This window comes from Rhineura floridana, chromosome 4 (genome assembly GCF_030035675.1).
Source record: "Rhineura floridana isolate rRhiFlo1 chromosome 4, rRhiFlo1.hap2, whole genome shotgun sequence".
Lineage (NCBI taxonomy): Eukaryota > Metazoa > Chordata > Lepidosauria > Squamata > Rhineuridae > Rhineura > Rhineura floridana.
In genome coordinates, this window is record NC_084483.1 from 140,618,049 (window position 1) to 140,638,695 (window position 20,647).

Sequence of the window (20,647 nt, forward strand, 5' to 3'; positions counted from 1 at the left end):
CCCGGCGACATCTGCCTGGTACCTTCATTGTCATTGGTGCCAGGTAAAGATGTACATTTTCTCACAGTCATTTGATAGATTCAGATGATGTTTTGTTTTAATATGCTGCCAAACATTCCTGTGGCTGTGTGGGGGTGCTATTGCTATTGTTTTGTTGCTGTTTATTGTTATGTTTTTATAGTGTGTTTTATTTGTTTTTGTTTTAACATTGTGTAAGTTGCTTCGGGACCTTCTGGTATCAAGCAACTAACAAATCTAATAAATAATAATAATAAAATTATAATAATGTATGGGCAAACAGGATTTCCCTATTTCTTCCCATGCATGGCAGATTGCCTTGTGGAGGCACACACAGAGGGAAGCTGTTCTGTGTACTCCAGATTTTTATGGCATGGCTAATGTACATGCCAGATTGGGGCAACAAATTAAAATGAGAAAACGGGATTATGTCATAGTGGGTTATAAAGGGGAAGCCCTACCCATAAACATATATAAAAAGGGCTCTTGGCCTTGCTTTTCCTAGCAACAGATTATAAATGCTCTCTAATATAACAGCTCCCTCTCAGGTTTTTACTTGGAAATGTTTTCAGTTTTCCCCACTGTCAGCAGCTTAATTGTACCTTCAAACCCCTTTAAACCCCCATATGCTTGTTTTTATTTTAGGTTTCCTTTTTGGTCAGGAGAGACCAGATAAATTATAAGGTTCCAAACAAACAACTGGACTAATTATACTTTACATACATTTACTTAGTAGGAAACCTACAGCTTTCTATATATAGCACAGAAACTGAGTCAGTTGTTGAGATAGAGCTAAATGGTACTAAACTGAAGTCGATTTTAAAGTTTTAAGTAAATGTTAAGTTTTAAATTTGTACTGATTTATTTTTGTTTTGCTCCTAAGCTGCTTTGGATGAGCATTTGCTCAGAAAAACAGCCAACATGATTTTAAATAACTTTTTAAAAAAATAGATGGAGAAGAAACTTACTAACGTTTATGTCCATCCGACTAGGCATCTGAAGTCAATTATTTTATTTAATATATTTATATCCCACCTCATTTAAAAAAATCAAGGCAACTCCAAATGCACATTATATGATTAGAGCATATCTCCTGGTTATGACTACCTGTGATTATGGCCAAGCCAAGCAGAACTACCAGCATTCATGCATGGATGTTTATCACTTAGCAACATCAAGTGATGTCTTGGATGAAATAGCACATACAGAACTTTCATATCACCTTACTTCACCTCAAACACAATCTTTTTCAGTAGCACCACTTCACACATTTAAGTGCCAGTCGAGTGAGATAAACAATGCATATTCAAGTGCTGCCCTGGGCTCCTGCTGGGAGGAGGGCATGATATAAATCAATGAATGAATCAATCAATTAATTAATTAATAAGTGTGAATCACTTCTAAGATGATGTGGAAAATGAAAGGATTCCTGGGCCTACTGCTTATAGCGACACAGAAAATATTGTATTGGATAGTGTGGTACAGCCTTCGGGAGGGACTGAATGTAGAGCCTGACACTGATTTTATGCCTTCTATGTTAAATTTTTCCCTTGCAGTTCTCTTTAGTACCACTCCCTATATATATTCACTAATAGGCAAAAAACCTTGCGGTTTAAGAACGTAGCTATAGCCCACAGATATTTCTATCAAACTTTAAAAAGCAGGGAAATTGGGCAGCTATAGTGAATGCACCAGGGGAGCAGGAGACCTGACATCTTCTCTGAGAAATTGTACTGCCCTACAAATTGGTCAAAATGCAAACACAATTTGGCTTGGTCTTTCACAGTCCAATCCACTTGCTGTGTAGCTTGGAAGAATTTGGTAACATGTGCCTCTGAGCATATGGTGAGTGGTGGCAACACCTGCAATCAGCCCAAATAATAAATGATATCTTTATGGTCTGGACAAATGGTAAAGAGAGTTTAGAGCAATTTAAAAATTATATCAACTCTATCTATCCATCTATTAAGTTTACATTTAATAGTTCAAATGACAATCTGCACATCCCTTTTCTGGATGTCCTTCTCACCATTGAAAACAACAAAATAGCCACTGATCTCTACAGCAAACCCACTGATGCCCACACCTATTTACACTGGAAATCCTGCCATCCTAAGCATATAAAGAAAAACATTGTGTATAGCTTAGCTCTTAGAATCAAACTTATTTGCAACACTGAAGATAAATACCAGAGAAGGATCAGTGAACTTAAAGAACACCTTCGAAGAGGATATTCTCCACATATTATCAATTGCAACATCCACCGAGCCTCCATTCTGTCCAGAGAAAACCTCCTCCATCATACTGAGGTGTCAAAGAGCAGAGAGCAACGGATTCCGTTTGTGGTAGATTTCCATCCAGCAGCTCCTAACTATCACCGAGCAATCAGGGAGAGCTACCCATTGCTGGCAAACTCTGAACATCTTACTAGAGCCATCAGCAGGCCTCGTGTTATAGCATTTCGCCAACCTCCTAATTTGCGCAGACTGTTGGTGAGAGCTGTGCTTAAGCCACCTATCACCAATCCAAGGTCTCATCCTTGTCACTCCAAACACTGTATCACCCGTGTATACCTCAGGGAGACAGACACTTTTACAAGCACTAGGACATGCAGGACATATTACATCAAACAGAACATCACCCCTGCAGGTCCTGCAATATAATTTACATCATCGAATGCAAAAGACCAGGATGTCATATTCAATACGTAGGAAAAACCACAACTGACCTACGCAAGCACTTCAGGAACCACAAGTCGGCAATCTTAACAAAAAAAGTAGAGCAACCAGTTGCTAAGCATTTTAACACTGAGGGTCACAGCCTGTTGGACTTTTCCATAACAGTGATAGAGATGCCAGCAGATCCAGAAGCACTGACCAAAAGGGAGAACTTTTGGATTTACTCCCTGGACACATTGGCACCACATGGCCTGAACCTGGAGGACAGTACCACCACTACTTAGCTTCTGCAAATGAAGCCCCTCTGAGCATTCCATCCTCAAAGCTCTATAACTGCCACCTTGGTAACAGCATTTGTATGTTAGCAGCTGATGAAGGCGGAAGCTGGAACATTTTGGTAGTACAATAAAAACCTTTGTTTGGTTAATCACAATTATGTTTGTGTATGTGTATATACAGGTGAGCCCCGCTTTACAGTGCTTCGCCTTTCGGTGTTCCGCTAATGCGGTGGCTTTCAATTAGGGGAAGTCCCCGCTTTAAGGCGCTTGTTCTGCTTTTACGGCAGTTTTTGCTTGTCGTGCGCCATTTTCACGTCACTTTTGTGCGACGCACGCCATTATCTTCAATGGGTTCCGCTTTTCAGCAGTTTCCGCTTTTCGGCAGCAGTTCGGAACGGAACCTGCCGTATAAGCGGGGCCTGCCTGTATATGTATTTTATGTATTTTAATTGTATTTTATGTATTTTAACGTTTTGTGATTTTATTGTTTACAATTTTATTATGTACGTGTTTGATTTTATTTTTGTAAGCTGCCCTGAGTGCCCTATTACTGGGTAGAAGGGTGGGATAGAAATATTTTTAATTAATTAATTAACTAATTAATTAATTTACCAAAATGGAGACAATAGTCAAGAAATCAGAAGAAGGCTAGGAATGGGGAGGGCAGCTGTGAGAGAACTAGAAAAGGTCCTCAAATGCAAAGATGTATCACTGAACACCAAAGTCAGGATCATTCAGACCATGGTATTCCTGATCTCTATGTATGGATGTGAAAGGTGGACAGTGAAAAAGGCAGATAAGAGAAAAATCAACTCATTTGAAATGTGGTGTTGGAGAAGAGCTTTGCGCATACCATGGACTGCGAAAAAGAGAAATAATTGGGTGTTAGAACAAATTAAACCAGAACTGTCATTAGAAGCTAAAATGATGAAACTGAGATTATCCTACTTTGGACACATAATGAGAAGACATGATTCACTAGAAAAGATAATAATGCTGGGAAAAACAGCAGGGAGTAGAAAAAGAGGAAGGCGAAACAAGAGATGGATTGATTCCATAAAGGAAGCCACAGACCTGAACTTACAAGACCTGAACAGGGTGGTTCATGACAGATGCTCTTGGAGGTCACTGATTCATAGGGTCGCCATAAGTCGTAATCGATTTGAAGGCACATAACAACAACATAGCGTAACGTTTCATGACTACAATCCATTATATCAGTTATTTAATAAAGGGACTGTAGTAGTTCACAAGATAAGTTTTATAATAAATACATATTATGTAGTTCACATAATAAATTTGTTGGTCTTTAAAGTGCCACTTTGTTGTATTTGTTAAAAAAGACTAACTCCCCCTCTGGGAATTTAGCAGGTGAAGCTTTTCTTGACATGGATATAAAATGATGGGGAAAGAATCACTTGCTTAACTTCTGAAAGTCAGGCTATTCTTGAAAGAATGGGAACAGGGCCTGTAATAATCTGGTACCTTACTATTCCTAACAGGGACAGACATGGAATCAGTGCAGGCTGTTGAGTCTGAAAAACTATGTTGCAATAAGCATGTATCATGAGCATATATCATGAGAAAGACTATGCACTGGGGTGTTTTCCACATTCTCAGTTGGGTGCTGCATGTTGTCTGTATTTGATGGTTAAGCTACTAGATAATCTGCCTTCTGATAAGGTGGTCTGGCACAAAACCATAATGCAACTTTTGCTTTAGGGCAGGATGGGGCACCTGTGGTCCTCCAGATGATGCTGAACTACAACTTCAATCATTCCTGACAGTTGATCATGTTGGCTGAGTTGATGAGAGATGGAGTTCAACATCTTCTTGAGCACCATGGGTTCTCCATTCCTGCTTTGGAATGAAAAACTATTTGGCAGAGTTTTGGTTTTCAGAATCATAGCCTAATTCATTGTCACTACAGGAGACAAGACATAATGAGTATTGAAGTTCTTGGCCTTCTGCTGTTGGATAAGGCATGGTTTACAGTGCAATCCTATGAATTTTAGTTGGAAATAATTCCCACTGTGTTCAATCAGTGAGGCTTACTCCTACAAAACAATGTACAAGACTGCAACCACAGTTGCTTTAGCTATTCTTTCAATCCCTGATACATCTTGATCACTCTTATCTTGAATCTCATGGTACTCTAACATATTGGCCCATGAATAAATTTTCAGAAACAGTCATTGTTAAATGCCTAGAAGTTTACCATCATTTAGATTTCTGATAGCTAGCAGGTTTTCTTTTACCAATTGGTGCAATACTGATGCATTCTGATATTATGATTTTCAAGTACTACAGTCCTACTTGCATCCCCAAATTTTATCCGTGGATATTTTTCACATGAGACTAACATAGTGCAAGTCATCAGAGTTTGTGCACACTGCATGGTGGGTTTCTGAGCCTGATCATGTTTTGGTCATATGATTGGAATTGGAGCTTAATTTGGACAAGGACCTAATAAGGTTTTACCTACAAGCTTTTTTCCAATGTCAGGACCAAGCCCTTGAATATGTAAAATTATATTTTTTAAAAAAGAGAATCTTTCTACTCCACACTGCATAACTTATTTATGTATTTGTTTTATTTATAATAGTATTTATATACTGCCCTTTCACAAGACATCAGGGCAGTGTACATCAACATTAAAAACTTTTAAAGGCAATACAGAACAGTCATTAAAATGACTGGTTACTCATGATTAATTGTAACCTACTTGCACAAATCTAGATTAGGATGAAGAGATTCAGGTTCAAGGGAATGGTATCCAGGTGGGCTTTAGCCCATGAACTTCACATTTGAAAAATGAGTTGGGTGGACCTTAGATGGGCATGTAATTTAAAGGCACAGAATAGTTTGAATGATCTCTAAATCTGATTAATAAGTTCCCAGGCTGTTTTCAAGCAGCACCTTCCAATGTGCAAAAATAATTTCGAAAACCATGTGATCATGTCATTTTTAAATGTTGCAAAGTCAAACTTTTTTTAGAAAAGGCTCTCTAATTTCTTGTTCTTATCTATCATTCACATTTTCACTCAGTCACTATGTACATGCTTCTTCAGTCCTGCAGTATTAATTTTAAGACTATAACTGAAACCATGTATTCCTTTTATCTTAATTATATAGTCAAGAAAATTATAACTGAAGCAAAGAAGCACAATGGTCACAATCCAGCATAAGATAGATCACAGTACAATGCAATAAAGAGCTGGGTTTTTTTTAACAGTGCCTATTTGCATTTAAATATTCTGTAGTGGATAAGGTGTTGGACTATGACCTGGGAGACCAGGGTTCGAATCCCCACATAGCCATGAAGTGCACTGGGTGACCTTGGGCCAGTCACTACCTCTCAGCCTCATGAAAACCCTATTCATACGGTCGCCATAAGTTGGAATAGAAGGCAGTACATTTACATTACATTTTGTTGATTAAATAAGGTGCTTCCTTTTGAAATATGCTGAATGTGTTTCATATTTAACATTTAGGTTAATTTTTAAGCCCCACATGCATAATATATAGCATAGATGTAAAAAAGGAACCTAACCTTATGCCAAAGCAAAAATTAATTGACCACTTACAGTGAGTTTATTAGTTTTGCTTTCTTACAAGTGGTTGCTTAATGATCCTCTACTCTTTGTTTATGGACCAGAGTTTGAAATAAAGGTACACCTAAGCAATATTTCATGCCTAATATATGTTAGGAATTATTAGAAATATTAGCAAATGTGGCCATGATATGGTAAACATGTACAGAGTCACATCTCTTTGACCTAGTTGGAAACAGTTGTCAGCTTTGGGCATTCTTCAGACAACTGCTTGCTGCTGTTTCAACCTAATACAAGTGTCAAATTCACTACCTTTGAACAGAGTCAGCTCTGGGTTTTGGAGGGCCCTTGGTCAAGATGCCCTGCGTGGCATCTTGTCACTGTCAATTGACTTGCCATCTCACTCTGGGACAAAGCTGTACAACCATCCAGAGGGAGAGCATAAGGTAAATGGAAAAGGTAGCTGATCTTCTCTCTCTTGTTTCTGCTTGTGTGCTCAGTGAGGACAACTGAACAGTGAACAGGCAGTAACAGGAAGAAAGAGGAGGAGCAGGAGCACCAGGCTGATCTAAGGGTAAACAGTGCCCCCCCCCGCTGGGGAACAGGCCTTGGATGGTGCCCAACAGCACCTACCCCTGGCATTGACCTTGCCTTTGAATTTACTTCGGAGTCAGTGCATTTATAAAGTGTTTGGCAAAAATAATGCTATTTTTGTATTCCCATGCCATCCACAGTTTTGACCTCTGCCTTAGTAAACTTTGTAAACCAAAGCCAATCTTGAGCTCAGCATTAGCAGTTCTTGCCCTGGGTCTGAAAAGTAAGGCCAGGAGTGGTTTAGTGAAAAAGATGGATTAAATGCAAAAGACGATTATGAGACTTTCATCCATACAGTGCAAAACTCCGGACTGAAAGAGAAGAGAGATCCACACTGACCATAATCTGTGTTTTCCGGCTCCCAACAATTGGATGGCCAAAAATAGGGTGTCTGCAAAATAAATAAAAAATAAAAAAATGGCAATTTACGTAAGACAAAACACAAACATCGCACATCCTAGATTTCACTTGCTCTCACTTGTTCTGGGGAGTTGCTAACACTGTCAACTGAACAAATTTAAATGTTACACAGCAAATAAAAATTGATACTGTGAATTGTGTTAGTTCAATTTTTGTGTGTGACAATGCATATAATCAGGTGTTATTCTAAGATTGTGCATTAGATGCAGAGGAGATTATATTTTTTGAACAACCTTCCCCACTTCTGATTTGCAAAAGAAAAAAAAGCAGGTGGAGCAATGGATATGACTCTTACCTTTGTACATTCCAGCTACAAAAAAGTTCAAGGTTTCTATACCAACCACCCACACATCCTCCCTCCAGGCAAGCAAGATGCATTATCACAGCCCAAGGACACATTCCAGCCTGGCAACTGTACTTAATGTGGAGCAGGACTGGTGAGGGTGTGGCCTGGGAACAGTCCCCAAGGTCAGATGGCAACACCTGGTGGGGGGTTGTTCAGTCCCTGGGCCTGAGGTTCCCCACCCCTGATGGTATACGGGCAAACATTATGTATAATATAATATCAGAATAACTCTCTACAGGGAGAAAAAGTTATGGGTCTAGTGCAAGAAATAAAGTGTGGGGCAAATTAAAGGGTTATAACAAGACCAACAATACCAATGATAAGGTTAACTCTTTTATTCCCTAAGTATGTGATAACGATCTGTTAATATTACTTTTCTTTGGATTCAACATTTCTCCTGATGATGATCTGAGTGCAGCTCAAAACACAATAGGATGATGATAATGATTTATAATACATCTACTTCTGGACCATATTTCAAAATGTGGGTGCCAGGAGGAGCTAGCAGGGAGGGATAGCACCAGGCACCTGGCTTCCTCTCAGCAGCATCACTGCACTTACCAGAAGGAAAAGGGGATAGGTGGTGGAAATGTATAAGTGCAGTGACAGAGCCAATTTGGCACTCCCACCGCTGCACCTGAGCTTCGCCACCCTTTACGCCAACTCACTCCTCCCCTTCCAACTGATAGAAAGCCAGGTGGATGGTGCCGTTCCCCACCAGATTTTCCTGTTGGGTGCACCAGTCTTGTTGGACTATATAGTTCTGATAACCATGGGTGTGATCCGTATGTGCCTAAGTGCACAGAACTAAGAGGGTGGTGAGTATTTATTTATTGTACTTCTCAATCGCTCTTCATCAAGCTAGATCCCGTCAATTTACAGTTAGTAAAAAAGTTAAAATTTTAAAACAGAGCAGCGCTTTAAAATAATACAAGCAAATACAAGAGAAGTGGATACACAAGGGCTCAGTCAGGTCCCATAGGACTCAATGGAGCCCTTCAACGTCAGCTGCCTCATTGGTCCTTCATCAGGCATAAGTAGTGCAGGGCACTATGCAAAGTGCCTGCTGTCAGCAGGGCTGCCAGATTTCACAATAGGAGATGTGCATGGGACTAAACATAGAAAACTGCCTTATACTGAGTCAGACCACTGGTCTACCTAGTTCACACTGTCTACAATGACTGGCAGCGGCTCCCGAGGGTTTCAGATGAGGGATGTTCCCAGCCCTACCTGGAGATGCCGGGGATTGAACCACACACCAGAGACTGGCTGCATGTAAAGTGGATACGCTACCACTGAAGTATAGCCCTTCCCTTAAATTACCCCTAAATTACTAAATTATCTCTCCCTTTGGTCACCTTCTTCAAATGCTCCATGAAATTACTCCTTTGGATGTGGGCCTGCAGACTCAACATCTCTTTTTGTGCACCATTCCTTATCCAGATAGGGATTTGTCTGCAGAAGCCTGCTTCTACAGGTACTAGCTAAATGCATCTCTCTCTCTCTCTCATTCTCAAACACACACACACACACACACTTACACCACTCACCTAGTATACCCTGCTGCTGCTACTACTGCTACTGGATCACATTATGAATAGAACTCTGTCTTATTTTCAGTGACAAATCCTTTGCTAGTAAGTGTAAAGTCAATAAAATAATGCAGTAATACTTACTTGGAACCGGTAAAAGGTGCCATCATCCTTCAATGTTAGAACATGGTCTGAGATAGGAAAGAAATAACCATGGGCTGCCATTAATGTTCCCAAATGAAGGGCTTCCACTGTGCCAAAGGGAGACAAAAGCCATTAATTTTTTTTAAGTATTTCACAAAACTGTTTTAACATTTTTTCTTCTGAAACAATTTTCACCAGTTAGTGATCATTTAGGCTGGAACATATATATACGATAGGGAGAAAAAGTGAAATTATGCAATCTTGTTTCTTAATATGGGACCTCATTATTAAGAGACAGTAGCCCTCTGGTTATCAGAAGACAACAGAGAAAACTTGGCTGGAAAACGTTCCAGATTCTGATCTTCCTGTTTAAAAGGCCTGCATATCCTTAAGCTACTGTTGCAATGATTGCTTATAGCAACTCCCCCCCTCAAAATCAAACTTAGATATTCCTCTGTAATAATTTAATAAGGAGCAGTTTACACAGACAAAGAACTTCCATGAAATCTAACACATGCCCAGAGGTCTTGAAAAGCACAGCATTTGTATCTGTGGGACTTCATATAATTTTTATATAATTTATATCCATACATGATCCACGCACCCAGAGGCATTTAGAGATATCCCAAGGATGCTATTCAGCTATTGTGAACTAGCCCTTCAGGCAGACAACACTGATTCCAGGTTCAAGTATTTGGCACCAGCATTCTCTCTAACAGCAAATTGAACTGGTCTAATGCCAATCAATTGGAAGCCAAACAGGGCCACTCACAGACCAGAGTTTTCTGCATACCTGGAGAGACCACATGATATGCACAAGCACGGGTTCTTTAAAATTAGCCTCTGCTAAAAAGAGCAATGGAAAGTGAACCTGAAGATTGCCCCTGCATTTCTTGAGCTTACTCCGTTTTACAGTCATTTGCATTCCCTCTATTCTGAGTTCTTGTAGGAGAGGCAGGGTATGTGAGTGTCATTTTTATAAAAAACTTCCATACAGAAGACAGGCTGGCATGGGAGAGACAGGCTTATTTCCACAATTTCCACATGCTAGGGCACAAAGCTGCTACCCCTTCCTCTGTAGTCAGGCCTCCAGAATTCTGCCTTCCTGAGAGGAACTATAGAGGGAGATGCTGGAAGGCACCACCCACCACCACCTGCCTTTGCTTCCTCCTCTTGTGCACTACTAACTGCTGGCCAGAGATAAGGCAAATTTCCTGCCCTCAGTGGCTACAGCTGCAACCCAACTGCAATGCCTGCAAAGAGGAAAAGGTAATGCACAGCCACGGCGTGGTACGCTGCCACATGTTGCTGCCGGTCCCTCTTGGAAAGGACAGAATTCTAAAATATTTCTGTTCATCAAAGAAAAATCCCCTTGGGATGTGTGATTCAAAAGAGGTGTGATTCCTAAATATTTACGCACATTATGCTTACTTGGGGGGGGGGCGCACTGGTAATGTGTGGAGCTGCCATCAGTTATATTCAAAAAAGGAAATAAGATGGTGATGGACAAAACACAGTTTGCATGGCAGGTGGCTCTTCACAGGCTTTAGACTGAAATACACAACTTTCCCCTTCCATCACAAGATTCCTTCCCCTTCTTCATTTTCTTATCTCCCTGAAGCCCTGATGTATAGCTGTGGCCAGATCTTTGGGGTGTGGAATGTTTGGAGAAAAACTACTTCAGTACCCAGCAGCCCAGCAGATATCTGAAATAGAGCAGTTTCTGTTGCTATAACAAGATTTGAAAATCTTACGTTTTAAAATGTTTAAGTAAGGAAACACAGCCAGGGCTTGTTAGCAGGTGTCTGGAGGTTAGGCTTTGCAATGTAACTTTCACTTATAACAATGGCAGATAAAGAATGGCCATATAGCTCACTGCTGTGAACACACAGGGGAAAATAAAATCTTGAAAGCTACCTTTAAATAAACTATCCAGGAAATTATTCCTACGTTAAAAGAAAGAGTGCACTAGGAGTATTAGAGTGTGTTTACACACAACCCAAAAATACTTCATCCATTTCCACATTTAATAATGCTATTGTACAAGTTACAGTGGCTAGAATGTAAATCTGATTTTTAAAATGGGTCTCTTCTGCTGAACGATAGCACCAACAAAATCCACAACATTTAGGCTTATAAATGAGAACCCACTGCCCAGTTACCCAAAAGCAGCCAATCAGCCATCTATCCAGGAATAGGCTTAGAAGTCCTTGCTGCTGCCAGCAAAACCCCCATTCCACTACAGTATGCTCTCTAGCTAATGAAAGGGGGAGCAACTTTTTAACAACCAGCATTTGCCTCTTCCTCAGTGCCAGAGAAAGTAGTAAGCAGTGAACTCTTGCTACAGAATTTCTGCTGCCTTTCTTGCCAGCCCAGCAGCAATGGAAAATTATATGGAAGGCACTGCCTTATAACCCTTCCACATTCCACCCAGAGAAGAAGACAACTGGAGGTCTCTAAATGTTTTGGGCTACAATTCCCATCAGCCTCAGGGTTGTAGTCCAAAACATCTGAGGGGTTCCAGGCTGGTGAACCCTACCCTCAACTAATACAACTCAAAGAGACTGACTTTTCCCATCTTTTATTTTATTTTATTCCTTTTATTTTAAAGAGTTTTTAAAGAGTATGTGCTCTTCTTCTCTCCCCTTGCAAGCTCCACCCTCCTGAATCCATCCTCCTAAAAGTATCCAGCCTCACAGGAAGAACCCCAAAGAGCTATCTCACCACAACACAAATAGGCAGGCATTCTTTCCATGCTCTTTACAACCCCATGTGAAACCTATTCAGGACACCCTGTCATATATTCATTTGACATTTATTCAAGACATTTATTAGTTGCTTTTCTATGTGTTTTCTTAATTGCATGTACCAACAATTAAGATACTAATATTCCATGGCCACCCCAGTTTTCTTGACAAAATAGCATGGACATTACTCATTCAGACAGGGGTATTAACATCTTGCTCAAAAGTCATTTCTTAAAATATAATTTGTTACTAAAAATTTTATAAGGAGCACCTGGGATTGGAGATAGGACAGACTCTTTTCACACTGGAATGCAGATAATAAATACTTGGATAGCAATCTACAACTGCTGTTCCAGAATCATATTCTGAGCATAACGATTTTCAGAAATATAAATATAGCTTCCACTTCCAAAATATAAATACAGCTTATGCTTCATAGTTACTATAGCCATTGAAATCTAAATGTCAGAAATTTCCTTTGATCTGCATTTTGTGAATAGAAGCTTTCAATTTGCCAGGGACAGATTGGAGCAGATGTTTCATTAAAGTGTACTTCCAACAACCCAAGCAAGTGAGATTATTGGACATTTATATACCTTTACTACACAAGTAGGGTAGTGGTTCCCATTACCAAGACATAACAGTTTTTATGTATAGGATAATGAGATGTTTCCACTTGTGTTCTCAAACGTAACTTTTCTTTTTCTGGATAAATTTGCTTGCTTCGCAGTTAAGGAAGATCGCAATTCATCAGGAGATTATTGTACAGTCAGGAAAGATGGTTTTGAAATATGGCAGTTGGCAATAGGTGGTATCATTTACATGCTTCCTAAAAAAGCCACGTGTAGAGTACTTGTTGGCACTGACCCAGGTCAATTTGTCTTCTGCTCAGCCATGTTTAGGCTCAATATTTCTTTCACAGTGAAAAGAAAAAATCCCATCATATTAGATGGGCTGCATGAGGGGAAGGCCTTTGTCTAAATTTGCCCACACTTCCCTAAACTTTGTGTATAGAAACCAGATGGAAAAGAGGACAGTCTCCTGCACTTTTAATAGTTGTGTAGAAGAAGGAATTTCAGTAGTATGACTTGTCAGGCAACACCTACTGAAATTCCCTCTCCTGCACAACTATTAAAGGTACAGGAGCTTTGTCCTCTTTTCCAGCTGCCCACTCTGTTCTTCTGGCAAAGGCAGCTGTGTAGCAAGCAAGAGCCAACAGAGTCGGGGAGAGGTGTGTGACTTCACCTAAGCACCTAAGTGACACAGCCCTCTTTGAGTGTCCTTCCATTTTCAGTGAGCAGTCATACTAAACAGGCTGAGATGCAGCACATGAAATCTCTCACTCGGGTTTTTGCCTGGCCTGCATCAAGTTCACTTGTCAATGTTGTTTGAGTGCAAGAGAGAATCACATGCCAAAGCTAACATTTCTGAGACTTCCCCTATACAAATTAAGGACCTAAATACATGTGGCATTATGTTGAGTGTTTTTAAAAATTAAATACCAGGAGCTCCCATTCCCCCATATTATAAAGATCACAGCACATAGCAAGGGGAGGTTCAGTCCTTCCTTCCTCAGCTGCAATCTCTGTGGTTTCCACCCCACTGCCCCATCCCCGGTGTGGCAAACAGCATTAGGAAGGAAGCTTCCATTAGCGCCAGTTACTGTTAATGACACATGTAGTTAGACCTGAAAGATCACAGCACAGGAAGATGTTGGGATAACCTGCTTATATGTCAGCCTGACCCCTTGCCTTTCTGCCTCACTTCCTCTGGAACATCTATGGTGAGTTCAGCTGCCTGTCGTTGTAGGAAGCAGCCACTCCTGGGTAGAAAGTGAAGATGTGAAGTGATCCTTTCACTTGGTACCACTGAATATTCTAATGTTCATAAAACCAGAGGTGCAGAGATCCTGCAATGGCTATATTCTACCTCCACTATTAGAAGCAGCATGCCCCTGAATACCAATTGCTGAGAATCACAAATAGGGAGATTGCTGTTGTATTCGAGTCTTGCATGCAGGCTTCCCATAGGCATCTGGTTAGCCACTGTGAGAACAGAATGCTGGACCAGATGGACCTTTGGCCTCATTTAGGAGGCCTCTTTCACTTCTCTGCCCTCACTCGCTACTTCTTACCAGGAAAAAGCTACAGAAAGAGAAAGCAGGTTACTGGTAAGAAGTGTTGCCCTGATGAAGGCATTTCTAATGCTGAAATGTGGCGAGCATAAAAAAAATAAATTCTGGCACTTTGAAAACTTGTTTCCTCTGTTTTTCCTGTCATGACTACTAGTCATTGGTGGACCCAGCATCATACCTGTGGTCATCTAATCACTTAAAAGTAATTTTTTCTTAATTCCCATCACAGCATCCTGTCATAATGAGTCCTATAGGCTGGTCACATCTTACTTTACTTTTCTTTTTTAAAAAAACCTGCTGTGTTTGGCTGACCCCAATTTTTTTTCATTATTTTATTATTTATTTACTTTTGGTTTTATTTTACTTTTAAAAAACTATTTTCCCAAAGAAAACCACATCTTCCATAGGCCTCACCTATAACTCTTTTTTATGAGCATCAGACATTGCATCTAATGTAATGCATTTAAATTTTGTCTTTCCCTATATGTACAATCAAAGCATTTGTCACATGGATGTTTGTAGTGTAATAAAGAAGTATTTTTAATGTGTAAATGGCAAAGTATGAATTTTCATCTCTTGCAATATTTTCATGATCTTGTGATACTTGGAACATCTCTTAAAAGCACAAGCATTTGGAATAATGACTATTATAGTATTGCAATGATAAAATTAGAGTTCTCTACACTATTGGGTGTTGAAGCAAGTTTGAAAATGGAAAGGGTACTGAAATTGATAGTCTTCTAAAAGTTTCTGAATGAACAGCCTTATAAAATCCTTGTCTACAAAGAATATGGTCAGTAGGCTTCTATCATGAAGTGGGATTTGCTTTAATTAGTGTAGAAAAAAAGATAGGATGTAAAGCCTCACATATGAAGAGGGACATCATTTTTGGTATAAAAAATTAAAACACCAAGTGCAGGAGCATTAGACTAGAGGCACTGATTGCTGCTCCTCAGTATGACTCAGCTGTAAAATGGCACAATATCCTCTGGTATGAATGCAACATGTACATATATGTGAATTAGGGATGTAAAAATCTGTCAATTTTGGTTCTCTCAATTTCTCATTTTTCCAGTTTTAAATTCCGTTCTCCACATTTCCACAGCAATTTCCATTAAAAAAAACTTTCATGACAACACCCTCACATTTTAGTGTGAATTTCTCCTAATAAAAGAATTTTTGTGGGCAGTTTTGACTAATGTATTGATTTTTGCAAGCAATTTTTTAATCATATAATTTTTGAATGTTACTTTCTCTCATATATTCAGTTTTACGCACACTTTCCCCTAACATATGTATTTTTGTAAACATTGTTTGGTTCATTGCAAAATTCGAATAAGTGTGAATTTCAAAGGATGGCTATGTTTCAGTTTTCATATTGTTTTGAAAACTGCAGATTTGATCAATCTGGCTTGAAATGCAAACTGAAGCTGATTCTGGGGGAAAGGCCAGCACAATCAGCTCCACCCATCTGGCCCAGATACTGGCCCAGAATGTTGCTGTGTTATGATATTACATCATTCCAAAGGCATTTATGGGAATAAATAAGTGCCTGCAATGGTTGTGGCCAACCAAAGGAAGGCTGCAGGGGCATGAGTGAGTGTTGCCCCCTGCTCCTAAAAGGTAAAAGAGGGAAGGCAGTTTTGCCCTTTGTTTCACAATAGACTCTTCCCCCCTCCCTTTAATTGAAACGTCTGTTTTAAGAACTTTTGGCCCACCAACACTGTGGCTGATGGTGCTTCTTGCAAACTGATGGTCATTCATAGCTCCAATAAAATTGTTAATAACTCAGAGTGTCTGTGTGGACACAATTTTAGGGCACTTACAGTTCTCATACTGTGATGAAGAAAAGTGTTGTGCAAAAATATGTATTTTTAAATGCCCATAGAAAGTAAAGGATGTGGAGCAGTAAACATGCTACACATCAGTTTCTGAACCCTTCCCAGTCTGCTGAGCTTTAGAAATCCTAGACAGGGGAGATGATAGAGGAAGTTGGGAAATGTAGGCAAGGGGGTGAGAGAAGGTAGGATGCCACTCTGAATATCATTAATATGAATGAAGAAGTTCTAGGAAAAGGAATGTGTGATGCAAACAGATAGAAGAAAGCCAAGTGCAGGGCCAGTGCAAGACATGGTGCCAGCCAAAGCAAGGAGCCACCACATCCCCCCCTTACATTTGATATGGTTGTAATGTTAATTGCTAACATGGCATTGTGCCTCCACTTCCTCTCTGCCTTGCTCTGAGGAAGAGGGTCCTTCCTCAGAATGAAACATTCTGGGTGAAGTGGCCTTGGAGAGTGTTTGCAATGCAACAACTTTTCAAAGTCAGCTAGAAATCCTCTTTTAAATTTAGTTAAAAGTTACTTTTGTCTAGGTTTAAAAAGAAAAGTCTAGCCACCATGGATTTGCCCTTGATATCTAGAATCAGAATACTGCTGTCTTAAAATAGGATCTTTTTCAAAGATTTCCCAGGTTTGAATCTTTCAGCCATTGCTCCAGTTCTGTCACAAGCTGACATATGAACATTTTTAAAACTAGCATTAGCATATAATTAGAACTGAAAGAGTAATGGACTGATATTTTTAAAATGATAAATACCACAATCCATACAGTTGATGTCATAGCCGATGCTTCTGGTATGAAAGGAGTAAGGGGGTGTGACATTCATTCACAATACCTCAAGTGTCTTTGTGTACATGGTATCAATGTAAAAGCTACTGGAAGACTGGAAAGTGGTTACTCAAACAAAATTGTAGGAAGCACATCTTCAGGCGTTCAGTATGTACATGTGAAGGAGCTCTCATGCATTAGAAGGCTAGTAGTGCCCTTTAGACACCACCATGTAAGTCAATCATGCCCCTCTGGCCAACATACAATCAGCATCAGTTTGAAGTCAGCCCTATATGCATATAGAAGCAATGCAACTTCTGGTCAATTAGGGTTTGTGTCCCCATGGAGAGAGACCTAGGTACATAAATCCATGCTCACATAGGAACACTGATTGTACATGTGCTGACGGAAAGCCTGGCCAACACATGCATCAGTAATCTGGAAGCAAGGGTAGCTTGCTTGTGTATGACACCCTCCTCACCTGTTCATACTAAATACCTGAAGGATATATCTTCCTCATTTTTTGTGTGTTTGTGGAATGCTCTGGATTGGATTGCATTGACTGTAATGTACTGGTGGATGAATGCAAGTATACAGAGTGGTCAGTTTTCACTGGGGATACCTGTATTCAAAGCCTAAGCTAACTCACAGGGCTATTTTGAAGATAACATGAAGAAAACTCCATGTGTTCCACCATTAGCTCCTTGGAGATGAGTCTGTGTGCGTCAAAAGATGTATATAGACATAACACTACATCCTCCATTACAACAACATTTTTTAAAAGGATAAATAAAAAGTGACTTATAAGAAAGATGTTTCATTTACAAAGTACATAGTGTTATGCAGATGGGGCCTACAAAGAGACAGACAAAAATCAAAGGGGGAAAATTGCCAATAATGTCATATGTCCTTTGAAACCCCATGTTAGATTGACACCAGAATCAGCTTCCATTTTAAAATTCCTAACCCTCTTCCCTCCAGGAAAATTCTCATAAAGTCTGACTACAGTCTACTTCAAAGGCTTGGAAACAAACTCTAGATTATCAATTGTTGAAATTTAGCCATCATGTTCTTTGATGACTCTACAACAGTTTATGGTGGAAACAGAAAAGGACCATACATTTTACTGGAATTATTGGCACAATGTAGAACCACAATCTCTGTGCAAGCATTCAAGTTAATCCTAGTTATCAGAACAAGCATGAACACTTTAGCTCTTGTTAAAATCTCATAGGGAAACTAAGGGCCATTAGCGTTGAGGAACTTGGCTTTGGTTCATACCAATAAAGTTCCATTTCTGCAATACTTCTTAGTGTGTTAACAAAAAACTTGGTTTAGTATTATCTATGGAAGAATATCCAACCTGCACCAGAGTGGTTTTGACACTTCTTCCATGGTCAATTAATTTAGTTTAGTTTAGTTTAGTAGGTGATGTATCAAACACATTCAGGTACTGTTGTGCACAAGACACAATAGCAGCAAACAGGAAACTATAGAGAAAAATCTGGTTTGAACTACTATGCTCTTTAAGAATAAAAGATCCCTCTAAGCTCAAATACTCCCCACCCGAAAAAAGGAGCAGCAGCATTTTAGGTTAAATAAAATAAATGCAAGCTATATAAATAATCATGGATGCTAAGCCAACACGTTAACACCATACCACTGAATCTTAGCAATGTGAAGATGAGATCTCTCAGTTCTCAGCAGCAAGCTGTGAAGCAGTATGCAGCACTAGAAAGACCCTTGCTGCTCAATTGCTAGGTGTCTCTGCAAAGGATTTGAGAAAACATTTGTCCACAGGCAAAAGAAGCAACTGAACAAATACTGCCAGGCAATCTCCGTGCTGGATTTAAAAAAAATCCCTACCACCAACATTTTATGTAGCACTTACTGTATACTGTATTTTGCATTATTTATGGTGTCCTAACAGCCATTTTAAACAGTTTATGGATGGAAAACTAAAGCTGAAAGTCACGTGATTAAAACGAGGCCAAAGAATTGGTGGGACTTTAACTCAGTTCACTTACCCAAAACTAGTTTCAGTCACATTACACATTATTGTTAGTAGCAACAATAGCTGTAGTAGTAGTAGTAGTAGTAGTAGTAGTAGTACTGTCATACTACCTATCCTCCCATGGAAGCCAAAATAAAAATACAATACATACAAACAATAAAACATCTAAGAATGCATTCCCAAAAACACCAACATATACAAATACAGATTCAAAGCTGCTGCAATGTTATAACATTTATGTCCCCAAAAGGTTGGGTGAACGCATATGTCTTCAGTTGATGTCATTTGTCATCAGTGTAGATGACAACTGTACTTCCTGGGGGGGGATCAAGGGGCTACTATGGAGAAAGTCCTATCCTAAGGTAACACCTCGGTAGATAGTACTAACTCCAAACTTGGAACCAAGCTTGAACAGGGCACATTTTCACAACAGAAACTATAGGCGCTTCCAGGTGCTATTTTTGGTGGGATTCAACCACATATTGGCATATTCAGACTGTGCAGTTAAAGTTGCTTTGGTGCTCCTGCACAACAAACCCCTTCCACCACTCCCCCCAAATTAGACCTTTTGTGATAAGGAAAGTGACAGGAAAATGTAGTAGAAAGTGTGAGAAAATACTTGTTTGACAAAACACTGAATACTCTCCCTGCAAACAAATCAAGATGAATGCTCAAGAAACAGGGTGTCTGGAAGTTTTCTCTAAGAGCACTGTCCTGGAAGTGGTTTTCTACAAAGGCATCTATTGAGCAATGACTGGAGTGGCAACAGAAAAAATGAGGAACAATCCTAGAAGGAGAAAAGCTGGGCATCTTTTTACTGTAACAAAAGCTTCATCACAGCCACTTAGTACAGTGACTGTGATGAGGCTGTCTAGTCCAGAGCCTCAAATTGCATTTCCTGGACCAGAACGCAATGGGAATGAATGTCCACTGTATGCCCAACACCATTCCCACTGTATTCTGGTCCAGGAAACACAGCTGGAGGCTGCAGACTAGGGTGCCTCACTGTGGCCAGTGGCTTCCAGTTCTGAAGGAAGCCACTGGAGGTTCATGGTGTTTTGTAACATTTGAGTATTTACAAATATACAGGTTGAACGTACGTGGGGGCACAGCTTAAACATTCCAACAGGCAGTCAAATTCTAAATAAGTAAAATAAAATAAAACATTTAAATTATCAATTAAAAAAATTAGCCATTTAGCCAATAATCTCCCTCGCAAAAGAACATTTTTGCCACTGTGTCAGGACCCTTAAAAGGGGGATTCCAGCAGTACTTCTGGCTCCATTAGCCCTTTCTTGTATAAATCTCAACTTTACAACACTATGAGTACAGAAAGAAGAAAAAAGTTTCTTTACAAAGTAAGCCCAAAAGGTCAAGCAATGCCAGGAATAGCTTTGAATGCCCTGGGTCACACCCATGGTTATTTGATCCTCTTCATTTGATTGGATTCTGTATTCATTTGTGCCTGGCAAAATACTGTAGCACACCTACACTTGTCTCTTGCATTATGTGATCTTTCGGCCTTATTTTGTCTTTTTTCCCCTCCCAAAATCTTATCTCTGCACTGAGCATAGCATAT

The 20,647-nt window shown here is 39.7% G+C and overlaps 1 protein-coding gene across 3 annotated transcripts in view; it reads right to left on the reverse strand.

Annotated features, from left to right (window-relative positions):
* RGS7 (regulator of G protein signaling 7) overlaps positions 1-20,647 on the reverse strand; it is a 186,542-nt gene that overhangs the window by 34,541 nt on the left and 131,354 nt on the right. For all 3 annotated transcript variants that reach the window (XM_061624593.1, XM_061624592.1, XM_061624591.1), the window contains exons 4-5: positions 9,565-9,671; positions 7,462-7,513 (exon numbers count right to left, since the gene is read on the reverse strand). In XM_061624593.1, coding sequence (XP_061480577.1) covers positions 7,462-7,513; positions 9,565-9,671 — 159 coding nt within the window. The remainder of the gene's footprint in view (positions 1-7,461; positions 7,514-9,564; positions 9,672-20,647) is intronic.